Source organism: Vidua macroura, chromosome 2, assembly GCF_024509145.1.
Source record: "Vidua macroura isolate BioBank_ID:100142 chromosome 2, ASM2450914v1, whole genome shotgun sequence".
NCBI lineage: Eukaryota > Metazoa > Chordata > Aves > Passeriformes > Viduidae > Vidua > Vidua macroura.
Genome location: NC_071572.1, coordinates 14,212,476 through 14,232,775, shown reverse-complemented (window position 1 = coordinate 14,232,775; position 20,300 = coordinate 14,212,476). Strand labels below are relative to the sequence as shown.

Genomic DNA, 20,300 nt, shown 5'->3' with positions numbered 1-20,300 from the left:
CTCACGACGTCTTTTGGTGAAAATCTAAGTCTCTTTTTCTTTCCTCCCTTTTTATATTTATCCTGAAAGTGATATGTGTCAGTAAAGGAGTTCTTCTTGTGGGAATGCTAGAGCTGGGAGATGCAATGGGAACTCATGTAACGTTTTGAATGCTGAATTTAAATTTGGATACTCAGTTGAATGTGTTCTGACCAGACTCGGGTTCTTTCACAGGACAGAGAGAAGAAGGTGAGATTATGCTGATTATGGATTCAGTGGTTGTGACTGATGTGGAGTAATATTCTCTGTTTCCTGAAAATGAATCTGTGTACTGCACATATTTTATGGAATCTTTTTGTTTTTCCTTCATTTGGTTTTCATTTAGGGCTTGACTAAAACCCCTGTAGAAATCTTCAATAGTGCATATGTGTGCACATTTTTGAGATCTTTCTGTTCTTCTATGATGAATTGCAAAGTTGCCTTTACAAAAGTCATAAAGAGTGCATCTAGGATGAAATTGAAATATTTTTGTTAGATATATAAGCTGTTACTAGATGCAACAGAGAAGGAAATAGTTTTTCCTCTCCCAGATTTGGAATTACCTGTAGATTGGTTTTGTTAGCATAACACTTGAAAGCATATGTCTACACTTTGGAAATTATGAGTAGAAGTATAAATATACCCAGAAACTCCAACCAAAGAAGAAGCTTTGTTGTATTCTGTAAGAACTTTGCAGAGTTGGATCCTCTTGGAACAATTCTGCCCAATTTTTTGTTTATTTAGACCAACACAGATTTCCCTAGATTGGTGGATACCTTGCCTCCAAGCGTATCTTTTGCTTTCCTCCGATCATTTATGATCTTGTGACCTTGTTTCAAAGGTCTGTTTATAGTCACAAAACAATGTCAGGTTTTCTATAGAATATGTAAAGCACCAGGCTCACTCTTGATTAGAGCTTTTCTGCTCTGGAGCAATTTCTGTAATATTTGCAGGAAAATAACTTCTGTGTTAGTGATCCCATTCAAGTCAACTTTTTATAACCATGAGTGAGTTTGAATCTTCAAATTTCTAGATAAAAGAAAAAGTTTTTCACTTGCAGTATAAACACCAGGGAGTAATAATGGAGAGACCTTATTTCTTTTTGCCTGCTCTAAATTTGTTTGTTTATTGCTTAGAGCAATAAAAGCAATTGACATTTACCACCGCAGTTCTCAGAGATAGAACTGCTTTATCCATAGGCCAGGTGTGAAAATTCAAGCAAATATATTAATTCTTGCAGACAGTTTTCCAAGTGTGCCTGTGGCATGTTCTGTAGGCAGGGACTCAATATCAAAATTTTCATTGGCATAACTGCTAAGAAAATAAAAATGCTGGCCTTGGGTCAACCAAAATGCTTTTAGGATTTCTTTGGAAATGGTCTGAAATTTTTAACCTAAAGAACCAAGGAAAAAAAGTTAAATTGTTTTGGTTTAACATTTTTTTAATTAGATGTTTCCATGCTTCATTGTGATATGGTTTTGTTTATAAGTTTGAGCTTTTTTTTTTTTAGTTTTATTTAACTGTAGAAATGGACATAATTTTTTTCTGTCCATATGAAACCTTTCAGGCACCTCAAGATATTATTTTTTCCTCAATTTTCATTTAGTCTGCAAAACTTTTTGTTTCTGGTACACCTGAAATCAATTTTCCAGCCTGAGGAGTGAAATGTAGCTTTCTCCTGGCTTTTTCTTCTCATAGTTCCTACAAGTCTAAGGAGGATGTGGGAGAATCAAATATTGTTATTTACTGTTCCTTGCTCGTGCTGGCTGTGACCTCACTGTGACTTCAGCAGGAAGCATTGCTGGGGTCCTGCCTGTGACACTGGTAGGAGTGGGGGCTGTGACAGGACAGGAGCCACCTCCTCCTTGGAGGAAGCAGATTGCTCTCCAGTGCCCTTGGGTGAGAAGTCAAGCAGCTTTGAATCTCAATTTGAGAGCCTCTTCTCCGGACTTGGTAGTCCTTTAGGCTTCTCACATCACAGGAACATTCACATTATTTGCATCTGTACATTTGTATGCCTTTTCCCTTATAGATTTTTTTTTTTTAAACTCAGTTGTGGTGTGTATTTGCTTAAGAATCTGGAAACAGGCTTATCAAGGAGGAAGCTAGGATGCTGAGGGTTATAACCATGACTCTAAGTAATAATGTCGTGATTAGTTATCGTAACAATAAAAAGGCAAGAGAACAAAACTGTGCAAAGTTTTTTCTGTCAAAATTAGCTGTTAATTAAAATGGAAATGTTACTGCCAAAAATTTATTCTAATGATAAAATCGTATATATATAAAATATAATAATAAAAATGATAAAATGTTTTCCAATTTTAATGGTATTTTGTGTTTGTTTATAAGCATCAAAAGCACAAGGGGTGCTTCAGATTAAGCATGAAATGATGTCTGGCCTTTTCCTTCCTTTCTCTGATTTGTTAAGAAAAAAAAAGTCTAGCAAACATTCAAGACCTGGATAGATTCTAAAGGGCTAAATTATAATCAGGGAAAAAGGTGAGCTGGGAAGAGTACAGCACTTAATTAAAAGAGTCATTATCCATTATTTGTAGTTCATCTTTGTAGTAGCTCAAAATCATATTCTGGACATCTCCACTTCTCTATTTTCTCCTGTTCTTCAATACTCCAATTACAACCTTTGTACGTATCAAAATCTTGTGTATTTCTTGGCTAATTTACAAAGGTGTTTGAGGTGTTGTGTTTCACTAAACCAATGCAAGCTTTGGAAAAGCTGTCCAGACATAGTTTTACATTCCCATTTTTTGAGAAACTTGGATTGAAATCCAGCTATTTCTGTCATTAATTGCCATTAAAACTGTGAGACTGGAAGAGAAGAAACACCTTTATATTCAACTCTAGCTTTAGGACATTTTGTAAAAAAATTTTCCTGGGCTGAAATGATATTTCACATTTTTCTATCACTTTGAAACAACATATAACTACAGCAGAAATTGCTTTAGAACTATCAGCACTGTTAATGCTATGGTACCATAATATATTCCATTGTTGGATTTTTTCATTCAGTGTTATTTGCTTTTTTTATTTTTGCCATGGACTATTATTAAGATAATGGATATAATGAGACATTTCTTTATGCCTACTGAGCACATCTAATGAGAACTATTTCACCTATCCCTTGGGATTCTCCCTTCCTAATCCCAAGTATCAATTATCTGCATATTTGCTGCCTGAGAGCAGTGTCTGAAATTAGCAATTCCTGTGCTTAAATTTCAGTGGCAGTTGTAATACATGTTTTTAAAAGATGAGCAAAATTAACTGACAATTTCATAGTTCTTCTCAGCAAGGCTTTTGGAAGCAAATGCAATTACAATACTTTTGGGAGACAATTCAGACAGAAACTGGGTTGTGTCTTATAAAGCACAGCTATCCTTGTGCCCATTGCAATCTGCTTTGTTCCAGGCTGGAATAAGGAGACCCTGGGAGGGTCCTGTTGATGCTGGGTTGTGCTGGGCAGTGCAGTTCAGTGCTGCTGCAGGGCAGTGTGGGCCCTACAACTCAGGGAAGCTGTGGAAACCCTGCAGAAGGTGGGGAGACTGCTCCCTGTTGCATTTCCTACTATGGAAGGTGCAACCTGGTCCTGTGCAAAGTCCCTGCCCAGGGGAGAGCATTGGAATCAGAGGATCTTTAAGGTCCCTTCTAACCCATTCTATCCTCCTGTGTTTCCAAGCGCTGAAGGATGACAACAATGCTGAATTGTTTGTATCGTGTGGTGCTCACTGTCAGTGAGTAGGGCTGAAGTGATGCTACTCCAGGCACTGTGCAGAGACAGCCCCTGCTCTGTGCTGCCTGTGAGCAAAGAGGGGGAAGGAGAAAGCGGGACTAGGAGGGGGAAGTTATTTGTACCAGCTGCAGTATTTACGTAATATACATTCTAAATATTTACTTAATATACATTCTAAGTGCTCTAAGTCTAATGCTCTAAGTGCTTTCTAAGTCAGAGAAGCACTGGGACCAGAGGCTGCACTGATATTGGAATGATCGAGTACACAACATTTGGCTGCAGCTGTCAAAATTCATTGCAAATGATCTCATTATGGTTTTCCATTTTGCAGTTAGCCAAGGTCTTATAAAGTTTCATCCAAAGCAACAGTACTGTTTGACTGCAGAATGCATTGAAGCTGGTAAGCAGCAATTTTATCTTCTCAATTATATCATGATTATAGTATGTTAATGTGATATTTATACCATTTATTTTTTCCCATTATACATTTTACTCAGAAAGCTTAATTGATGAGGGAGAAAGAATGACAACACCAAACTTTTTAAAAAGTCACTGTTCAAGTTGTTTCTGTTTTGTTTATTTTATACAATTAAAATTTGTGTTCTAATTTGGTCTAATACTAGTCTAACTAGCTTGACTCAAAGTTTCCCATAGGGATTATTTTTTCTTTTTCTTTTTTTTAATAGGAAAAAAATATGTTGAGTAACTAGACCTTCAGGTGTATTTTGTTGCTTCCTTTCCAGTTATCAGAAAACTAGCAAGTGTATTGTTGAGCACAGGGATGCTTTTGTACCAGATCTGGCACATGCTTTATATGGTTTTATATTAAAAGAGGGTGAAACACTGGCACAAGTCACTCAGAAAAGTTGTGGATGCCCCATTCTGGACGTGTTCAAGGTCAGGTTGGATGGGACTCTGAGCAACTTGGTCTAGTTGACAATGTCCCTGCTTATTGCAGAAGGTTGGACTAGGTGACCTTTAAGAGTTCCTTCCAAGCCAAACTATTCTATGATTTTATGATTAGGTACTGAAAAGCTAATGAGCCTTGGGCCCGTCAGACTGATCTCTCTCTTACCACCTCTCTTTCACTGACAATAGCAACTGGTAAGGAATCGGTCACAAAATGGAGCTGAAAATACAATAATCTTTTTCAGTGTATGGTAGATCAGAATTTCATTTGTTTTCTTGTGCAGTATTCAACTAGAGGTAAACACCACATAGTTACTGAAATGCTAATCACAATCTACTTAATATGTACCACTACTAAATTCCTCAGGCAATTAATTCTAACATGGCAGCAATGGAGAGCCTGTCTTCAGGCGTCTGGCTCCAGCAGCTCATGTTCATGTAGTGCTAAGTTCAGTCATCGTTGCAGTACGGCACTTAAGAAGATTCATTGCAGATATTTTGTCTTTTTTGTTTGTTTGTTTGTTTCTCATTAATCATCATTTCTGGACTGTAGCCTTGTGTAATTCTCTATTTAGGAAAAAGTGTTCCGCAAAATCTATGTGTTGTCTTTTTTACAGCTGCTGGCATCCTGAGCAAGATAAATCAATCTGTAGATCCATGTGAGAATTTCTATCGATTTGCATGCGATGGCTGGATATATAATAACCCTATTCCTGAAGATATGTCCAACTATGGTGTTTATCCCTGGCTGCGACACAATGTGGACCTCAAACTAAAGGGTAAATAGATAATTTCTAGAAGTATTTGGTTGGCTTGTCACTGTAGCCTGTTAATTGGCTGGGTTTGAGATGACCAGAAAATCTCCACAGTTCTCATCACTGGATAACATCCAGTGATGACTTGATAACATCCAGCCTGACTTGATGTTTTCTTTTAAGTATATTTTTCTCTTTTTAATTGAAAATCATGTTGAGAGACAAGGAATTTAACATAAACAGAATTTGGGACAAAGAATAGGACTGCTGGGAATTCTGGAAATTCTACCAGTTAAAAATGGAGGGATGAAATTATACTGATTCTAGCAAAAGGAAAAGACAAGGGGATTTAACTCTTTCCCCCTTGCAGTAGATGGTTAGATCAGAGTGCAGGAGCTCAGCAAAAGCATGTAAGATTGTCCCAAAATCAATCATCAGTCTAGGGCACCAAGCTGTCTCTAACAGCGGCCAACAGCAGGAAAGAATATAATAAGGCCAAACCAGAATGATATTTTCCAGTACAGTCACCTAGCCCTTGGCAGAGGCAATTCTCAGGCTTCCGGAGATGGAGGTTGTTTGGGTATTGGGTTTCCTTCCCACTGCCATTCAGGCTGCCACTGAAGTACCTGAGCTATCATCAGTGAAACAGAAAGTTGCTTAAGAATGTGTTTCTGGAGGAAAAAATAGCCCCAGGGTGGAAACGTGTAGGAAGAAAGGTATTTTAGTCTGCATGTGACTTTGGGCTATACTCTGCAGTGGCTGCCTTGCCAGGAAGCCCTGCAGACCAGCTGGGGAGAAAGGGTGATGATTATTGTTAGGTAGGAAAATCTTGCCAGATTGATACAGTTTGGCTAGAAGTGAGTCATTCAAAAAAAGGGAGACATGCAAGATTTAATACTGTTGGTGGTGCTTGAGCTTTGTACTTTGAGTACATAACTGACATAAGAGCCTGGCTTGAGCTCACCACAGAACAGAAGTCAGTTTTAGAATTTAATGTTTAAATACAGCACTTGTTTTTCTTTGGATTTTGTGTAGGCACCAAAGCCCTTCTCCAATTGCTTTCTTCAGTCTTATTGTATCAAATTTTCATATTATTAAGTATTTTAAAAGCTGTATTTGGGTTCAGAATTTTGGTTTTCAGCATGGCACATGATCTCAAGACTTCTGTTTAAAGTTTGCTGAAAATGTCACAAGGAAAGGAAAAAAAAATATTGCCAGAGCCTGTTTTAAGTTATGCTTTGCATTCTAATTGTTCTGATGCCAGAATTGGTCTGTATTAGATAACTGCATGTCCTGCATGAACCATAACCACAAAGAGGCCAGTCTTAATTGAATATAGAGTAGCAAGATGTCACTGTCATCCTTAATTTCCTCTTTTTACAGGTCCTAATCAAGGACATCATGCTAAGCCAGATTTTTATTTGATTTCTTTCTGCAGTTCCTTTAGGAGTTGCCAATACATAGCTAGAAAAAAATGCAAGACAAAGAAAGAAACAGCCAAGTGGGAAGTATTTGCTTAATGAAAATTCCATATCAGATAAAGGGAGTTTACACAAATTTATTTAATAAGAGGCCCTTGGCAGAGACAGGGACAAAAAGATGTGAAATGCTGGTTGGTGTACAGGAGTGTTTTTAAAATAACATTTCTCATCTCCTCCTTAACTTTTTACTTCATGAACTTTCCAAAATATAGTCTTTGTAATTACAAAAAAAGGAAAAAGGAAAGTGTTGGTAGCTGAAATAATAAGCATAATTTCAGCCTCTAGGTATATTTGTGTTATCTCTTGAGTTATTTCAATATATTAGCTCAACACTGAGTTATTAATTTGTGTATGACCACAACCTTGCTAGCAGTTTTAACAAGAGGAAGTACTCCTGCATAGAGAAACAGTTATAGGGCTAAATAGACCTTGGAAGCAAATTCAATCTCTCCTTTCTCAAGAATTCTTAGTAGAACTTTGTACCACATGGTAAATATCCCTGTTTGACATTTGGTAGATTAAAAAATCCTCAGTCTTTAACGATCTGGTCATTATGCAACTTCTATGCTCTGAAATACTTATCATATTAAAGAGAACTATTAATCTTAAAATGATAACATGGCTTGGCCAGAAAGACACATTTTTCATATTTGATTTTCTTTGATGGCATGATATAGATGGAAACATTTATTCAGGCTATATATTAAAAAATTATGTTACGTAAAAGAAACCATTTGGATATTTAATCTGTTTTCTGGTCCCTGAATGTTCCTGAGCCTACTCCTGTTCTGGAGAAAGGGATTCTGGGCAAAGACCTGTTACACAGGCTGCACAAGTGTATATTCAATATTCTGGAAGCTTTTTTTTTTTATTTATTGTTCAGGAGCAATTGCTACAGAAGATCTTGCAGTAGATAATGAGTAGAAAGTGTAAGAATTAATTTTGTCTTACCAAAAAAAGGTAGTTGTAGCTGTGTAATGTAATGTACTGAGCCCAGCATTAGGTGTTAGTGGGCTTGAGAACAAAGTATTTTTTTTAAATTTCTTTTGGATTTGGTGTTTTGGTTTGTTTGTTGTTTCTTTGTTTGTTGTTTCTTTGTTTTTTTTTGTTTTTTTTTTTTTTTAGTGTGTGTGTGCATTTTAGGGTTTTGTTTAGTTTTCTTTTTTTGTGGATTTTTTCCCTGGTGTGTTTTTGGGGGTTTTTGGAGGTTTTTTGAGACTCACAAGAGCAAACACCTTTGCAGGTGTCAGCTTCAAAAAAGGATAGAACATTTCCTGTATCAGTGAAGGTTTTTGGTGCCTTAATAGGGAATTTCAAAGAGAGGTCAATAGAAAATAGCTAAGAACTACTGGGTGGTAGATTTTTTTGTCTGCATATCTCTGGTTTATTAAAGGATCAGGATTAGAAACATTAATTTTGGAGTTCTTCTAGCTGTGCAAAATGTGATAGTTAAAAATACTTTTTTTTAAGATTTGGGGTTATAATGGGGTAGGAATATGTATATATATTATGCTCCCATGGGTTTCTCTAGATGCCTTAAGATGCATTCAAGCTCAAATCATATCATCATTTCCCCTTTAATTTCTTTTCCATATGTTGTTTGAGGGTCACTTGGGTTTATTTTTCTGCGCTCACAGGAATCCACAAACCACATGTGTAACTCACTTTGATCTCCTGACTATACAAGATAAATAAAGTTTGAGCCTGGAGAAAATGGTGGTAGGTCTTTCCTTGGATGAGACCTTCAGCAGGATTTCAGGCGTCGTGGAGGAATGTAAAGGAGATAATTGTAGAGATCCAAAAATACCTCAAAAGCAGAGGCCTGTGGTTTGGGTTATGACCCAAACCTAGGTAAGGGACATGTAATATTTAGATTAAAATTTCTTATAGAACTGTTCCTTGTAGAACTTTCCTGGAGAGGACTGAGGTACCACTACTTCCCCTTAACCATTCCTGGCTGGACCAGATTGTCCCTGACCTGAAGCCAGCCTTTCCTTCTCAGCTACACCACAGGCATGTTAAAAAGTACCTCACTAAAGAGCAAACACTCCCAGTGCCCAACAGGCCTCTGATGGGGAAGTCCTTGGAGTCCTTCAAAATGGAAAGAATCGTTTGGCTGTGGCCTGTGTTGTGTGAACAGAAGTGATCTCAAACTGCAACAGCTTCAGCCTCATCTCAGGTCAAGACAGCAGTAACTCTAAGAGTTATTAAATGTTTTTCCACTTACTATAATATTTCCTGAAAAGCTATTTGTATTCCTGATGAATTTTTCTGTTTTGATTTGATGACCTCCATTAAGGTTTTAGGAGTGCTTTTGTCTTGTCACTGAAAAGCAACTGGCTTTTTGTGAACAGCTCAGAGCTGGAGGTCTGAGGCACATAATTCAGTGCTTATTACCTGTGCTGAATGTTGGTGGTGAACCCAGAAGCTGCTTTTCCTTTCTCTGAAGTACAATGGTATACAGCTGGCTTTTTTTTTTTTTTCTTTCTGTGAGTGACCATGCAGGAAGCAATAAATTAAAATAAAAACAACAAAACAAAACTCCCTGAACATTCCTAAATCTCAGCACTGCAAAGGAGCTGATTTAAATTACGTGAATCATTTGTGAACATGTCTTCCAGACCTTTTAAATTTAATTTATTACTGTGAAAACTGGTTTACAAATTAAGTCTCCATACTGTTCCTGGTCCAGTGAGACACCTACTTCAGGCTATTTGCTGTGCTAAGCTTTGTAGCGTGGCTGTTTTCTGAATGTCAGTCAGTTTAAAATGAGGAATTTCCAATGTGGTAAACAGAAAGAAATGGAGGCCTTTTAGTAGGATATGGTGTGTGGGTTTCTGAAGAACACGAGACAGACAGCAAACAAAATATCTTGGCAGTGTAGGCAACTTTTCCCAAGATAATCTGCAATGATTTCCTTTGGAAGAGAAATTGTTTATAAGTAAAACCGGTAAGTAAAAATATCTCTTTGGAAATTGATGCTGTTTGACTATAGGATATCCTTTCAGACTGATCCCAGGAGTTGGCGTTGAGCAGTTGTTGCTGTTGAGTGGTTGCTGTCCTGCACAGAGGACCCTGTGCCACAGGGCTCTTTTAGGGCTGGGTTTTATCTCCCACCATTCAACTGGTGCTCAGCTGGGACCACTGGGATAGTTTGGATGTATCCCATAAAATCTGTAATGCAGCTGCTGACACTCATCCCCAGGTTTCCATATTAGCTGACCTGTCTCTTGTGATTTGTTTCCTTCAAAGTTATTTGAGCTTTTTGAGAGCTGTCCCAAGTATGAGGAAGAATACCAGCAGCAATTAAAATAAAAGAGGATATTTATGGTTTTGCCTCCAATATATTGCTGGCTAACTGCTCTTGAATAAGAAGAAGGCAGAAAAAATCAATAGCACTTCATGCTGTTTTGCTTGGTCTTTTTTGCAATGAATAGATCTCTCTCTCTTCAATGGTACTAATACTTTTTCAGTGGTCCAGATCTTTCCTATAGTGGCTTATTTATCTGAATGTAAGAAAAAATGTAAATGGCACAAGTCAGGTAAATCTCTCCAGGCAAGAAGTTAGTAGCTTTTTGGTAAAATGAAATACCTAAGTCAAAAGCGGAGAAGCCAGGACTTTTTCCAGGCTTTGTGGCTGCTCAGAATGAAAATTGTGTTTGTAATGGGTGATTTTGGGAAACCACGAGTACAGAGAGGAGACAATTTTGGTTCCTAAATGAGGTTTAAAGGCAGCACAGTAACTGAGCCACAGGATTCCCACAGCATCTGCCTGGTGTGGAGACTAGAATGGCATCCTCCTCTGAGCCCTTAGCTAGAGCCAGAGCAGGGCATCCTGCTTACTCCTGTTCCACATGTGGCACATATTTCCCTTCAGTTTACAATGAACCTGGGGTTTGTATGATATGTGTCATTCATACTTGCAGGTACTGAATTTCAAAATTTTTGATGGCTGTGTTTGGGTGGGTAATTTTACAGAATCAGGATTGATGCCTTGGAAGGCACAGCAGTCCATGACATATGATTCCCCTTTTGACAAAAAAAAAAAAAAAAATCCACAAGTATATGTTGAAAGTATTATTGTAATGAAGTAAATGTAATGCTGCCATTTAGTATGGAGCTTCACCTATATTGTAGCAATTGAGAAATTTGCAATCTTCCGGTGTAAATGTGGTTTAAAATCTTTTGCCTAACATTATAATGACATGTGTTATCCCCTAAAGCATAATACTAGGAGGCCAGAAGGGCAGGGCAGGGAAGAGGGAAATTCTGCTCAAAAGAGTAAGATGTATTATTGAAATTTAATTTATGAACAGAGGCTCTCACCTCCTTATAAAACAATTTTTGGTTTGGTCACAGTTTGTGTGCAGTTATTATGTTGACTTTTGGAGGAACTCACATGATGGGCTTATCTTTTGATATACAAACTCAGAGGATTTACAAAATGCTGAAACTGTAAACAAACAACATTTCCGTTTGGGAAATGTGCTGTGTATTAGGGCACTCAGCAGCATTAGGAAGCATTTATGTAAGCACAGCTGTGTGAATGCTATTTCCATGAGCAACTTCCATATTGCTAAAATGGATATTCAAGGAAAGAATTGAGGAATTTCTTTTCAAGGGGCGAGGGGCAACCCTAGAATGTCAGTATATTAGTTGGATTTGTCTAAATAGAGAATCCTTTAATGAAATTTGTATTTGGGAATATTTTTTTGTTCTACTTGGTTTATGTTCCTTGGGAACTAGAACCTATATGAATTGATTAATTACAAGATTGTAATGAATTCCTGTGGGAATACATATTCATATTAATTACATCCTCGTGAGTGCAAGATTAATTCATAATGATTTAAATGTTCCATTGGAATATCAGAAAAATTAATAATGAGGGGCTGTTTTTTTCAAGAGTCACTGCTTCATCCATGATGAGATGAATGCTGCCATCAAGAAATTGGCTGATGGACATTAATTGTATCAAATAAAAAAGATAGTTTCCTGAATTGATAACAGGTGTCTTGACCATTATTAAATACCTTTAAGAAAAACCAACAAAACCCCGCAACAAACAAAAATCCCCAACCAATCCCCTAAAAACCAAAACAATGAAAAAAAGAGCAAACAAACTAAATTCCTCCCCACCAACCAACCACCAACTCATCCTGCTCCCTCAGCTCACAAAATAAATCAAGGGCAGGTGGGCGACACAGTTTATCAAAGCAAGGCAGACCTAGATTAAAGCATCAACTCCACAAGGGCCATTCTGAGGAATGAACTCATGGAGCTGCAGAATACACTGGTAGTTTTATTAAAGAAAAAAACAAAAACAAACTAGTTACTGGTTTGAAAATATGGAAACTTTTCTATTGAATATCTAAGGCATATGTGAGGCTATGTAAGCCAACACAAGGCCTTCCAAAAGTGACCAATGACCCCATCCATTGACATCCTGGGTGGTTCTGCCTTCCAAAAAAGTGGGAATATACAATACAGCAGGTGTAGGGCAATCCGAGATGAGGCTCTCTGCATTATTTCATATTCCTGTGTGAATAAGGAGTTTGCCATTACGAAATTTGCTTTGAGTGATTATTTCAATCACTTATGTACTCCAGTAAGATGATTCTGGTGATCTGATTATTAACAATGGGGAACTAAGAGAAGAAAGGTAAGAAAGCAGTAGAAGGCTCGTTAAGACTGGTTAAGACATGAAAGTGGAAATAATGTGTGCTTTGGAAAAAATTAAAAACTGAATTATAAGCACCAGAAAGGTGTATTGATTTGCTATCTTATTTTACTTTAGACACTCAAAACAAAAAGTTTTAATTAGGCAAGGATAGTTTAAAGCATATGGAGAAAGATTTTTTTGCAAGCCTTTGATGCTAGTTTGTTCTCCCATATATATATTTAGCAAACAGTAGAGAAATATGGACTATAATTAATCAGAAATTCAAAACAGGTATTTAGAAAATGCAATGAAATATATTTTGTACTGCATTAGGCTTGAATGCTTCCCTTCCTGTGTTCTGAAACTGAGAATTTTTGCAGCCACCAATGCACAAAGGAAGAAGATCCTTAATGTCAGTAACAAGTTAGTAATTTTTAAATTTATTTATGGTGGTGAGAAAATTTTTCATTGCTTTTCTGGCTTGTTTATTTGTGAGGGAGTAGAAATTTTATCTTTAGATTGTGTATTTTCATATCTTGGACTCTTGGAAACAAGTTTTTTTTTGAAAACCAATTATTTGCAGTTCAGTTCTAATAAAGTGTCTGGTGGGGAAAAGGACTCCAGACTTCACATGCCAGACTGTGCATAAGATATGTGAACTAGCAAGAAGCTCTGCAGAGCAATTAGCAGAACTAGTAGTTTACAAAAAACCAAATAAATTTAGGTTAGCTCATACTTTAGGGAAACCTCAGAAATCAATTATGCTATCAATTGCTACTATAGGAAAAAAGTGATTTTGCACACTTAAGTTGCCTATCAAGAGACATTCTCAGCAGATCTTGTGTTTTAAAGACATAAAGGAATGTATTGAGGCCTTGAAATTATGTATTTGAGGTTGGGTTGCACTGGTGTCAGACAAGAACTGTAAGCAGTCATCTGCACCTCCACTGAGATTTGTCTCTGTGGTACTTTCCAGGCAGGCTAGATCTTGCTTTGCTCTTCTTCCAAGGCTTCCAGATGCAAAATAATTTTGAAATGGAAGCTGGGCAGGTGCATTTGTGTAGGAGTTTGACCTGTGCTATTAACCTGCTAGGAGGGATAAAGTCGTACTGAAACATTAAATGTTGTGTCCTACAGCAGGTGTCCGTGTCTTTTTCAAAAGAGTGCTCTGAGGGAACAGATTTAACTCTAAGAATAATCTTGGCTTGATGATACTTGTCTTGTTCCCAAGAAATATGTTCAGCTTGAAATATCAATTAAGTCTATCACTTCCATTTAGAACGTACATACATACATACATACATACATATATATAAAATATTCTTCACTCTCCCCTCTAGACCCCATTCCAGCTATAAGTCCCTTTTCCAAACTGATGAGAATAAAAATATATGTATCAGATGTTCTTATTTGACTATTTTGTAACCTGGAATGTTGCAGTCTAATTAAATTGTTATTTTCATGTGCCAAGACAGGAATGTTACCATTGGTCGAATGATCTCAGCAGTCTTGTGTTTAATTTTGTATGCTGTGGCCAGTGCTTTTATTTTGGGGTAGAACATTGTGCCCGTCGTAGGCACAATGATACGTACCACTGCCAGCTCTCCTTCACTTTGGACTCTGAAAAAGAGGAATTGGAAACCAGATACTCTAAATGAATGTCAGCTGGCCCCAAAACATTCAGAAATGATCACTCTTGGAATGTGTAAGCTCATGTTGCTTCAGACTGTACATTTGTCTAGCTGTGATGTCTGTAATAGCAGTGTGGTTTCAAAGTTCTTTGTGTGCCCTTTGGCATCCTGGCCAAATCTTTGCTCTGTGAACCATACTGACCTTGACTTCTGAAATCCAGAGTGATGAGAGTTCTAAGAGGGGGCAATGCCTTCATGCTACAGTTGGAGGGCTAAACAACCCCAGTAGCACAGGTGCAGTTGGATACTTGGGTTTTAGAGGTTACTTTCCAGGAACTCTTTTGCCATACCTCTTAAGTGTGAAGAAAATATGGGAATTAAGAGTTAGACATTTTTAAGGAGAACTAGATTAATCATAATCATCATATAGTTCAGGGACCTCAAGGAATGACATTCTACACACATATGTTTTGTGTTTGGTTTGATTGCTGAGCTTCAACCAAGGTTTGAGAAGGTTTTTCTCTACATTTAAGAGGTAATTCCTCACAAAACATCCTTAAAAGAACCTGCTGTTGGCATCAGAGGACCATCTGCAATTTTTCAGAAGATAACTTGGGTTTTGTTTCTTCACAGAGGTAGCACATGATAGTGCTAACTTAGGGAGGAGACAAAGGCTGTCACTGATAGCTGGAGATGTGAACAGCTCTTTTAATTATTCTTCTCATCAGTTAAGTAACTCAGTTCTTATAGCTGTAGAGCACAGTGAGGGCAGGGTGAGTACCAGAGTCTTTATTGCTCAAGTATTGAAAGACAAATTCTCTGTCATTGGGTATTTACAAATAAACCTGCTGAATGTATAGGCCCTTGGGCTGCTTTCTGAGTCTGATCCCAAAAGGAATGCATGACAAGCTGCTTTCAGTTTAGTACTGAGCATCATCTGGGCAATGCCAAGCAACTCCCACTGTCTCTGAAATTAAAAGGGTTGAGGGGCATTCACTGTCTCCAAAGGATCAAGCTCTTTGAGTGTGTGGATCAAGTTCAGCAAGCTTTATGCTCATAAAGGAGCACTATTCCAGTCACCAGGAGTCTGACATTAGTTAGATAAGGAGCAATCTGTGGCTCATTTTCTTTATCTGCAACAATGGATAATGGCTCTGTCTCCTTGCTCTGTCATGCCTAAGAGTGCTTTGAGATCTGTATCCTAAATGTATTGAGTGCAATTGCAGGAGTAACCACTAGATTATTTTCTATGACCTTTTTTGTGTCACAGACAATTACATTACCCATGTAATGCAGGCCAGTAGCTTGCACCGGGATAAAATATGATTGACTTTGGGGTAAAGTTTATCTCCCAAAAAAGCATGAAGTCTTGAAAATATTAAGGGACAGAGAAGCCACTATCTCCTCTGGTTGCTGGTTCCAATGGTTAATCACTGTCACTGCTGAATTTGTCTTCATTGTTCAACCATTGGTTTTCTTTGTGCCTTTTTGCCATAGACTAAAGAGCTCTCTGGCACCAAGCATTATCTAAAGGTGTTTTGATATTGTGATTCCATCACCCTTTCACATCTCTTGCGAGAAAAATCATGTTCCCTCATTGCATGCTTTTTTTGTTCTTCCCTTCTATTTCTCAAGCCACACCCTCCAAAGAAAAAAAAAACCAATTATTTCGATATTTTCTGCCCTCTGTCCAACTGTCCAACATTGTTTTTCCAATTCAGACAGCCAAAGGGCAGGCTGTGTTCCAGTCTGTCTCACCAGCCTGTGTACATACTAAGATCATCTCCCCACTTTGATACTTCTTTGGTTTTGCAATCCAAGACTCCTGTCTGTTCTAGCATTGCCCTGGGAGTTCACACTGAATTATTTGTCTGCTTCTAGCTTTTCACTCCTCCAGGGTTACAACTTCCCAGGAAATAGGATGTCCTTTGGGGTTCTTGTATAATTTTTGGGTTTTTTTTACAGTCCAAGCATATTCCCTGGGGGATGTTTGCACATGGAGTTCTTTTTCTTCAAGATATAAAGCATTATAATATATTTCAGATAATTATCAGATATCACTGAGCAAACACTTGAGCTTTTTCACACTTGCATTTTCCACACAGAGCAAATGATTGTAAAAGGATAAGGACGAAAACTAATGGAAAAAATGCTCTGTCTTTACCAACTAGATATTTCTCTATATTTAGGGTTGTAAAGTGCAGAGAAAACTTTTCTTTTTCTCACTAGGATAGGAAATAAACCTCATGAATAACACAGTATTTCTCAGGATTTCAACACAACAATATATATAGAAAACTGTCTGATAGGATATATAATCTGATCAGGACACTGATCAGATAAATTGAACCAGTATTTTTAATCTGAATGAATGGTGTGCATGTTTCTTTTCTCTGCAAATCTGGTATTACAATCCTTTTTCATGCAGTCCAAGTCAGAAGAAGGAAAGGTACAGGATTTCTTGGTGCCATAAATAAAATATGATGGTAGAAAATCAAAGTGAAGCTGTGCAAGACAGTGGGCTGGAAAATCAACTCAGGCTGGAAATGGAAAGTAAGATTAAAGGTAACACTTAGCCAGAAGACTATCCTTAGCAGCTTTAGAATAGTATGCAGTTAAATAAACACACATGCAAAGCTTACTTTGTAATGTGCCTTGCTCTCACTTTTAACAGCAGATGATTGCTATTTACTCAAGGGTAGTGAACCACAGGAAGCTGGCCTTTTTTAGCACTCTTGCCCTGAAAAAGAACTATGTGAAGGCAACTCAATATAAACTCTCTCCCTTCCTTCCCAGTTCCCCACCCGCAGCTGTGCCTTTTATTCCTTGACTGTATATCTCAGCATCTCCAGTTCGGACAAATGAAGATCACTCCCAGCTATGGAGTGTTTTTTTGCTGATGATGTATGGTGGTGATTTGGACAAATGAAGATCACTCCCAGCTATGGAGTGGTTTTTGCTGGTGATGCTGAGTCTTTGTGTTTTATATGAGAGTCCGGGAGTGCAATGATCCAAAGCTGCCTGACCTGGGATGACAGAAGTTCAAGAATCTTGACTGAAATGGGAACTTCTACACCCTCATTTCCTTTGTACAAGAAAGTGAATGATGAAGCCATTTGCAGCCTCAGGAAGTTTAGGATATTGTGAACACCTTTAGCCAGTTTCTGACTGTGCAAGTGGTAGCTGCTTAATGACATGAGTTATTACAGCACTGTGGAGTGCAATTGCTAATAGGTGTTGACACTTGCCATAACTAAGTTTTATGTGAAGGGAGACACAAATCTTGCATTTGGGCATCCTGTGCATATGGAAATACGAACAATGAAGTGCTGAGGTCAGTGACAGAAGCAAAGATCTTTTTTTATCCCAAAGAAAATAACTTTGGAAATAATTTAAAAGTGAAGAAAGTGAAAAATGTAACTGAAAAATAACTGTTTTGCTAAAAAAGCTATTCAAACATATCCTTGATATTTGGCTAAGGAAATGGGATCCAAACTGTATATTCAATTGGCTTAAGCTATGCTGGTTCACTTTGTTTGTCCTGGTGATTTTTGGTTATGATATTCTGCTTTGCAGGTAGGCTAGTGGTATAACTCAGTAGCAGCAATAAATTCTTAAGTTTTTGTTGATATTAATAACAATGCTGTGCTTTTTCAGATGCATGGAAATCAGCCTAGATTGTGGTTTCTTTTTAACCTCTGCAGATTTTGTTGGAGTGATGTGTATTTCCTAATCTGATCAAAACTATTTATTCCTAACAATTCTTCTTTAGAGGTAAAAAAATAGTGTCCTAAAATGGAAGATTGCTTTAAGGAATTAGAACTTTTAGTTTGAAACAAGAAAATGGAAAGCAAGCAAGCAAAACAGCTCCAAGAAGAAGCTCAATGTCCTTCTCAGTGCTAAGTGAGCTGTTTCACTCAAAATGTTGGTAGCCCTGATCTCCCTAACTAGGTCAAAGTTTAAGGAAACTGTGCTTAAGGAAAGCCTATCAGACTGAACTTCTCAGTGGATTTGTATGAATACACACAATTCCTTAGTGAGGCATGAGAATTGGAGCTTGGAAACACAAAGTAAAGAACTTAACAGCAAATCTGTGGTTTCTTATGAGGTGCAACATTAACTGATCTTTGGTGGTCTTTCTCTTTCTATCCCTTGAAAGACAACATTGGTTTTGCTTACATTTTGGCGTCAAAACAGAAAATATCTGAAGTATTGCAGTTTTTTAAAGTGGAAAGACAATTCTCCCAGACAGCTATAGTTCAGGTGATTTTTTTCAGACAGGCTGAATTTGCTCTCTGTATGTCACTGGCTGGCATTTCCCTTACTGTAGATGAGAGCCTGAAATCCATGTCATGTGTCAGGAGGTGAAGCTCTGCTCAGAGAGCATGGGATGGCCCTGGGGCAGGCTTGTTCAGCTTGCAGAACCCTGGGAGAGCAGGCTGAGCTGCTGCCCTCCCAAAGGCTGCCCCGTAGAGAGCAGCGTGCATAGACCCACCCAAACAGATATGCTCTCTATGGAGTGGGTTTGTCAGAGCCTGCAGCTATGGCCAGGCTGCTCACAGGACCCAATATTACTAATTTAAAGAGAGCTTGATGGGCCTACATAGATTTCAGTCACAGTAGTGACTTTCTTTCCATGAAAAAGCAACCTCTACACAGACTAATTGATTACACATATCTTTGATCAGTATGCTGTGCTTCTTGCCTTTTCTTCCTATTCTTGCCTTTTCTTGCTATTCATCTGTAATAATTTAAATACTCAAGGACACATAAAATCCATATGTATTTGTGAGCTAAATAAGAAGCAAATTTCTAAATCCTGTGTTTGGATTTTATACTAGCTAATGTAGAAATCATGTGGATGTGAGCAGTGCTCCAGGTTTGAGCTTCTAAAACTTGAGGTTAAGGCTGGGAAATCTCCATAGCCTAAAGACCATCCATGGATGGTCTTCATCCCCTATTTCAGTGTCCACAGGATTCAAGCATCTTATTGAGTCATTCATATTTGATCACTGGATTTTATGTTATCAGAACTGAGAATTGTCTTCATAAAAGAATTCTGAACAAGTTGGCAACATCTACCTCATCTCACTCTTTGCAGTAGTGAGATGGGGTAGATGTCACATTAATGAAATGGTTTGATAGGAAAGCACCAGGTCTGATTTTAACACAATTTGATGTGTTAAAATCAGACCTGGTACAACTCTAGTTTGATACAACTCTAGTTGGATTTCTAGAGTTGATTTTATTGGCTTGTATAAATTGTTTCTCGCTTGAGCTTTAGCCATTGGATTTTATTAGCTTCAAAATTTCATGGTTGTACAGCTCACTGCCGAGGACAGAAATTATTGTAATGGCTTTAATGAGAGGGTAGTTTTTCATCCTTAGTTTTATGAAGGATTCATTTATCATTTCTTTCAAAATGCCATTTAAAAAATGTGAACAGGTCTGATTATGCTGCTACAAATTGTACACACTGAACATATATATAGATGATTTGCATTATATTGTATTTAAGAAATTGGGAAATATTTGAGGATTTGAAACCAAAGCTATCCTCTCCAAAAGTATTTTTATGGAAAAAGCTTATTCATATCTAAGAGGGAATAATCTCATTCAATCTCTTGTGTCTAAGCAAAAGAATTGGGCAATAGGGTTTTTTTGTTTGTTTGTTTAAGGAGAAAAGGGGTCGGAGGGAGAGAAAAGGGGTCAGAGGGCATTGCTCATCACTATGGTATTCCTTGAGTAATAAAGTAATAAACAGTTTGAAGTCTGCATTCTGGTCCCCTGAGTGCTCACATGAGTTCAGGTGGGGAATATCTAAGAGGTGCAGCATGGCTGGTTCCTCAGGGAGCTAGGGAAATTTTGGGAAATAAGTGCCTTAAGATCCTGCCTCAAGCAGTGAGCTCCTAATACGGAGAGAAGCTGTGCAAACCCAGGCTGTTCTGAGCTGAAGAACCGAGCAGTTGCACCCACCTTTTGCCTCCCTGGAGAGGAGACATTGCAGGGTGGAAAGAGCAGGGCTGGAGAGTGAGCAGCCTCCACTGTTTGCAGGAGGATGCTGCTTTTGGATGGCAGTGCCACCACCTCTTCTGTACC

The 20,300-nt window shown here is 37.9% G+C and overlaps 1 protein-coding gene across 3 annotated transcripts in view; it reads left to right on the top strand.

Annotated features, from left to right (window-relative positions):
• Window positions 1-20,300, top strand: part of PHEX (phosphate regulating endopeptidase X-linked) — a 109,372-nt gene that overhangs the window by 15,481 nt on the left and 73,591 nt on the right. For all 3 annotated transcript variants that reach the window (XM_054002172.1, XM_054002170.1, XM_054002174.1), the window contains exons 2-3: window positions 4,095-4,163; window positions 5,290-5,451. In XM_054002172.1, coding sequence (XP_053858147.1) covers window positions 4,095-4,163; window positions 5,290-5,451 — 231 coding nt within the window. The remainder of the gene's footprint in view (window positions 1-4,094; window positions 4,164-5,289; window positions 5,452-20,300) is intronic.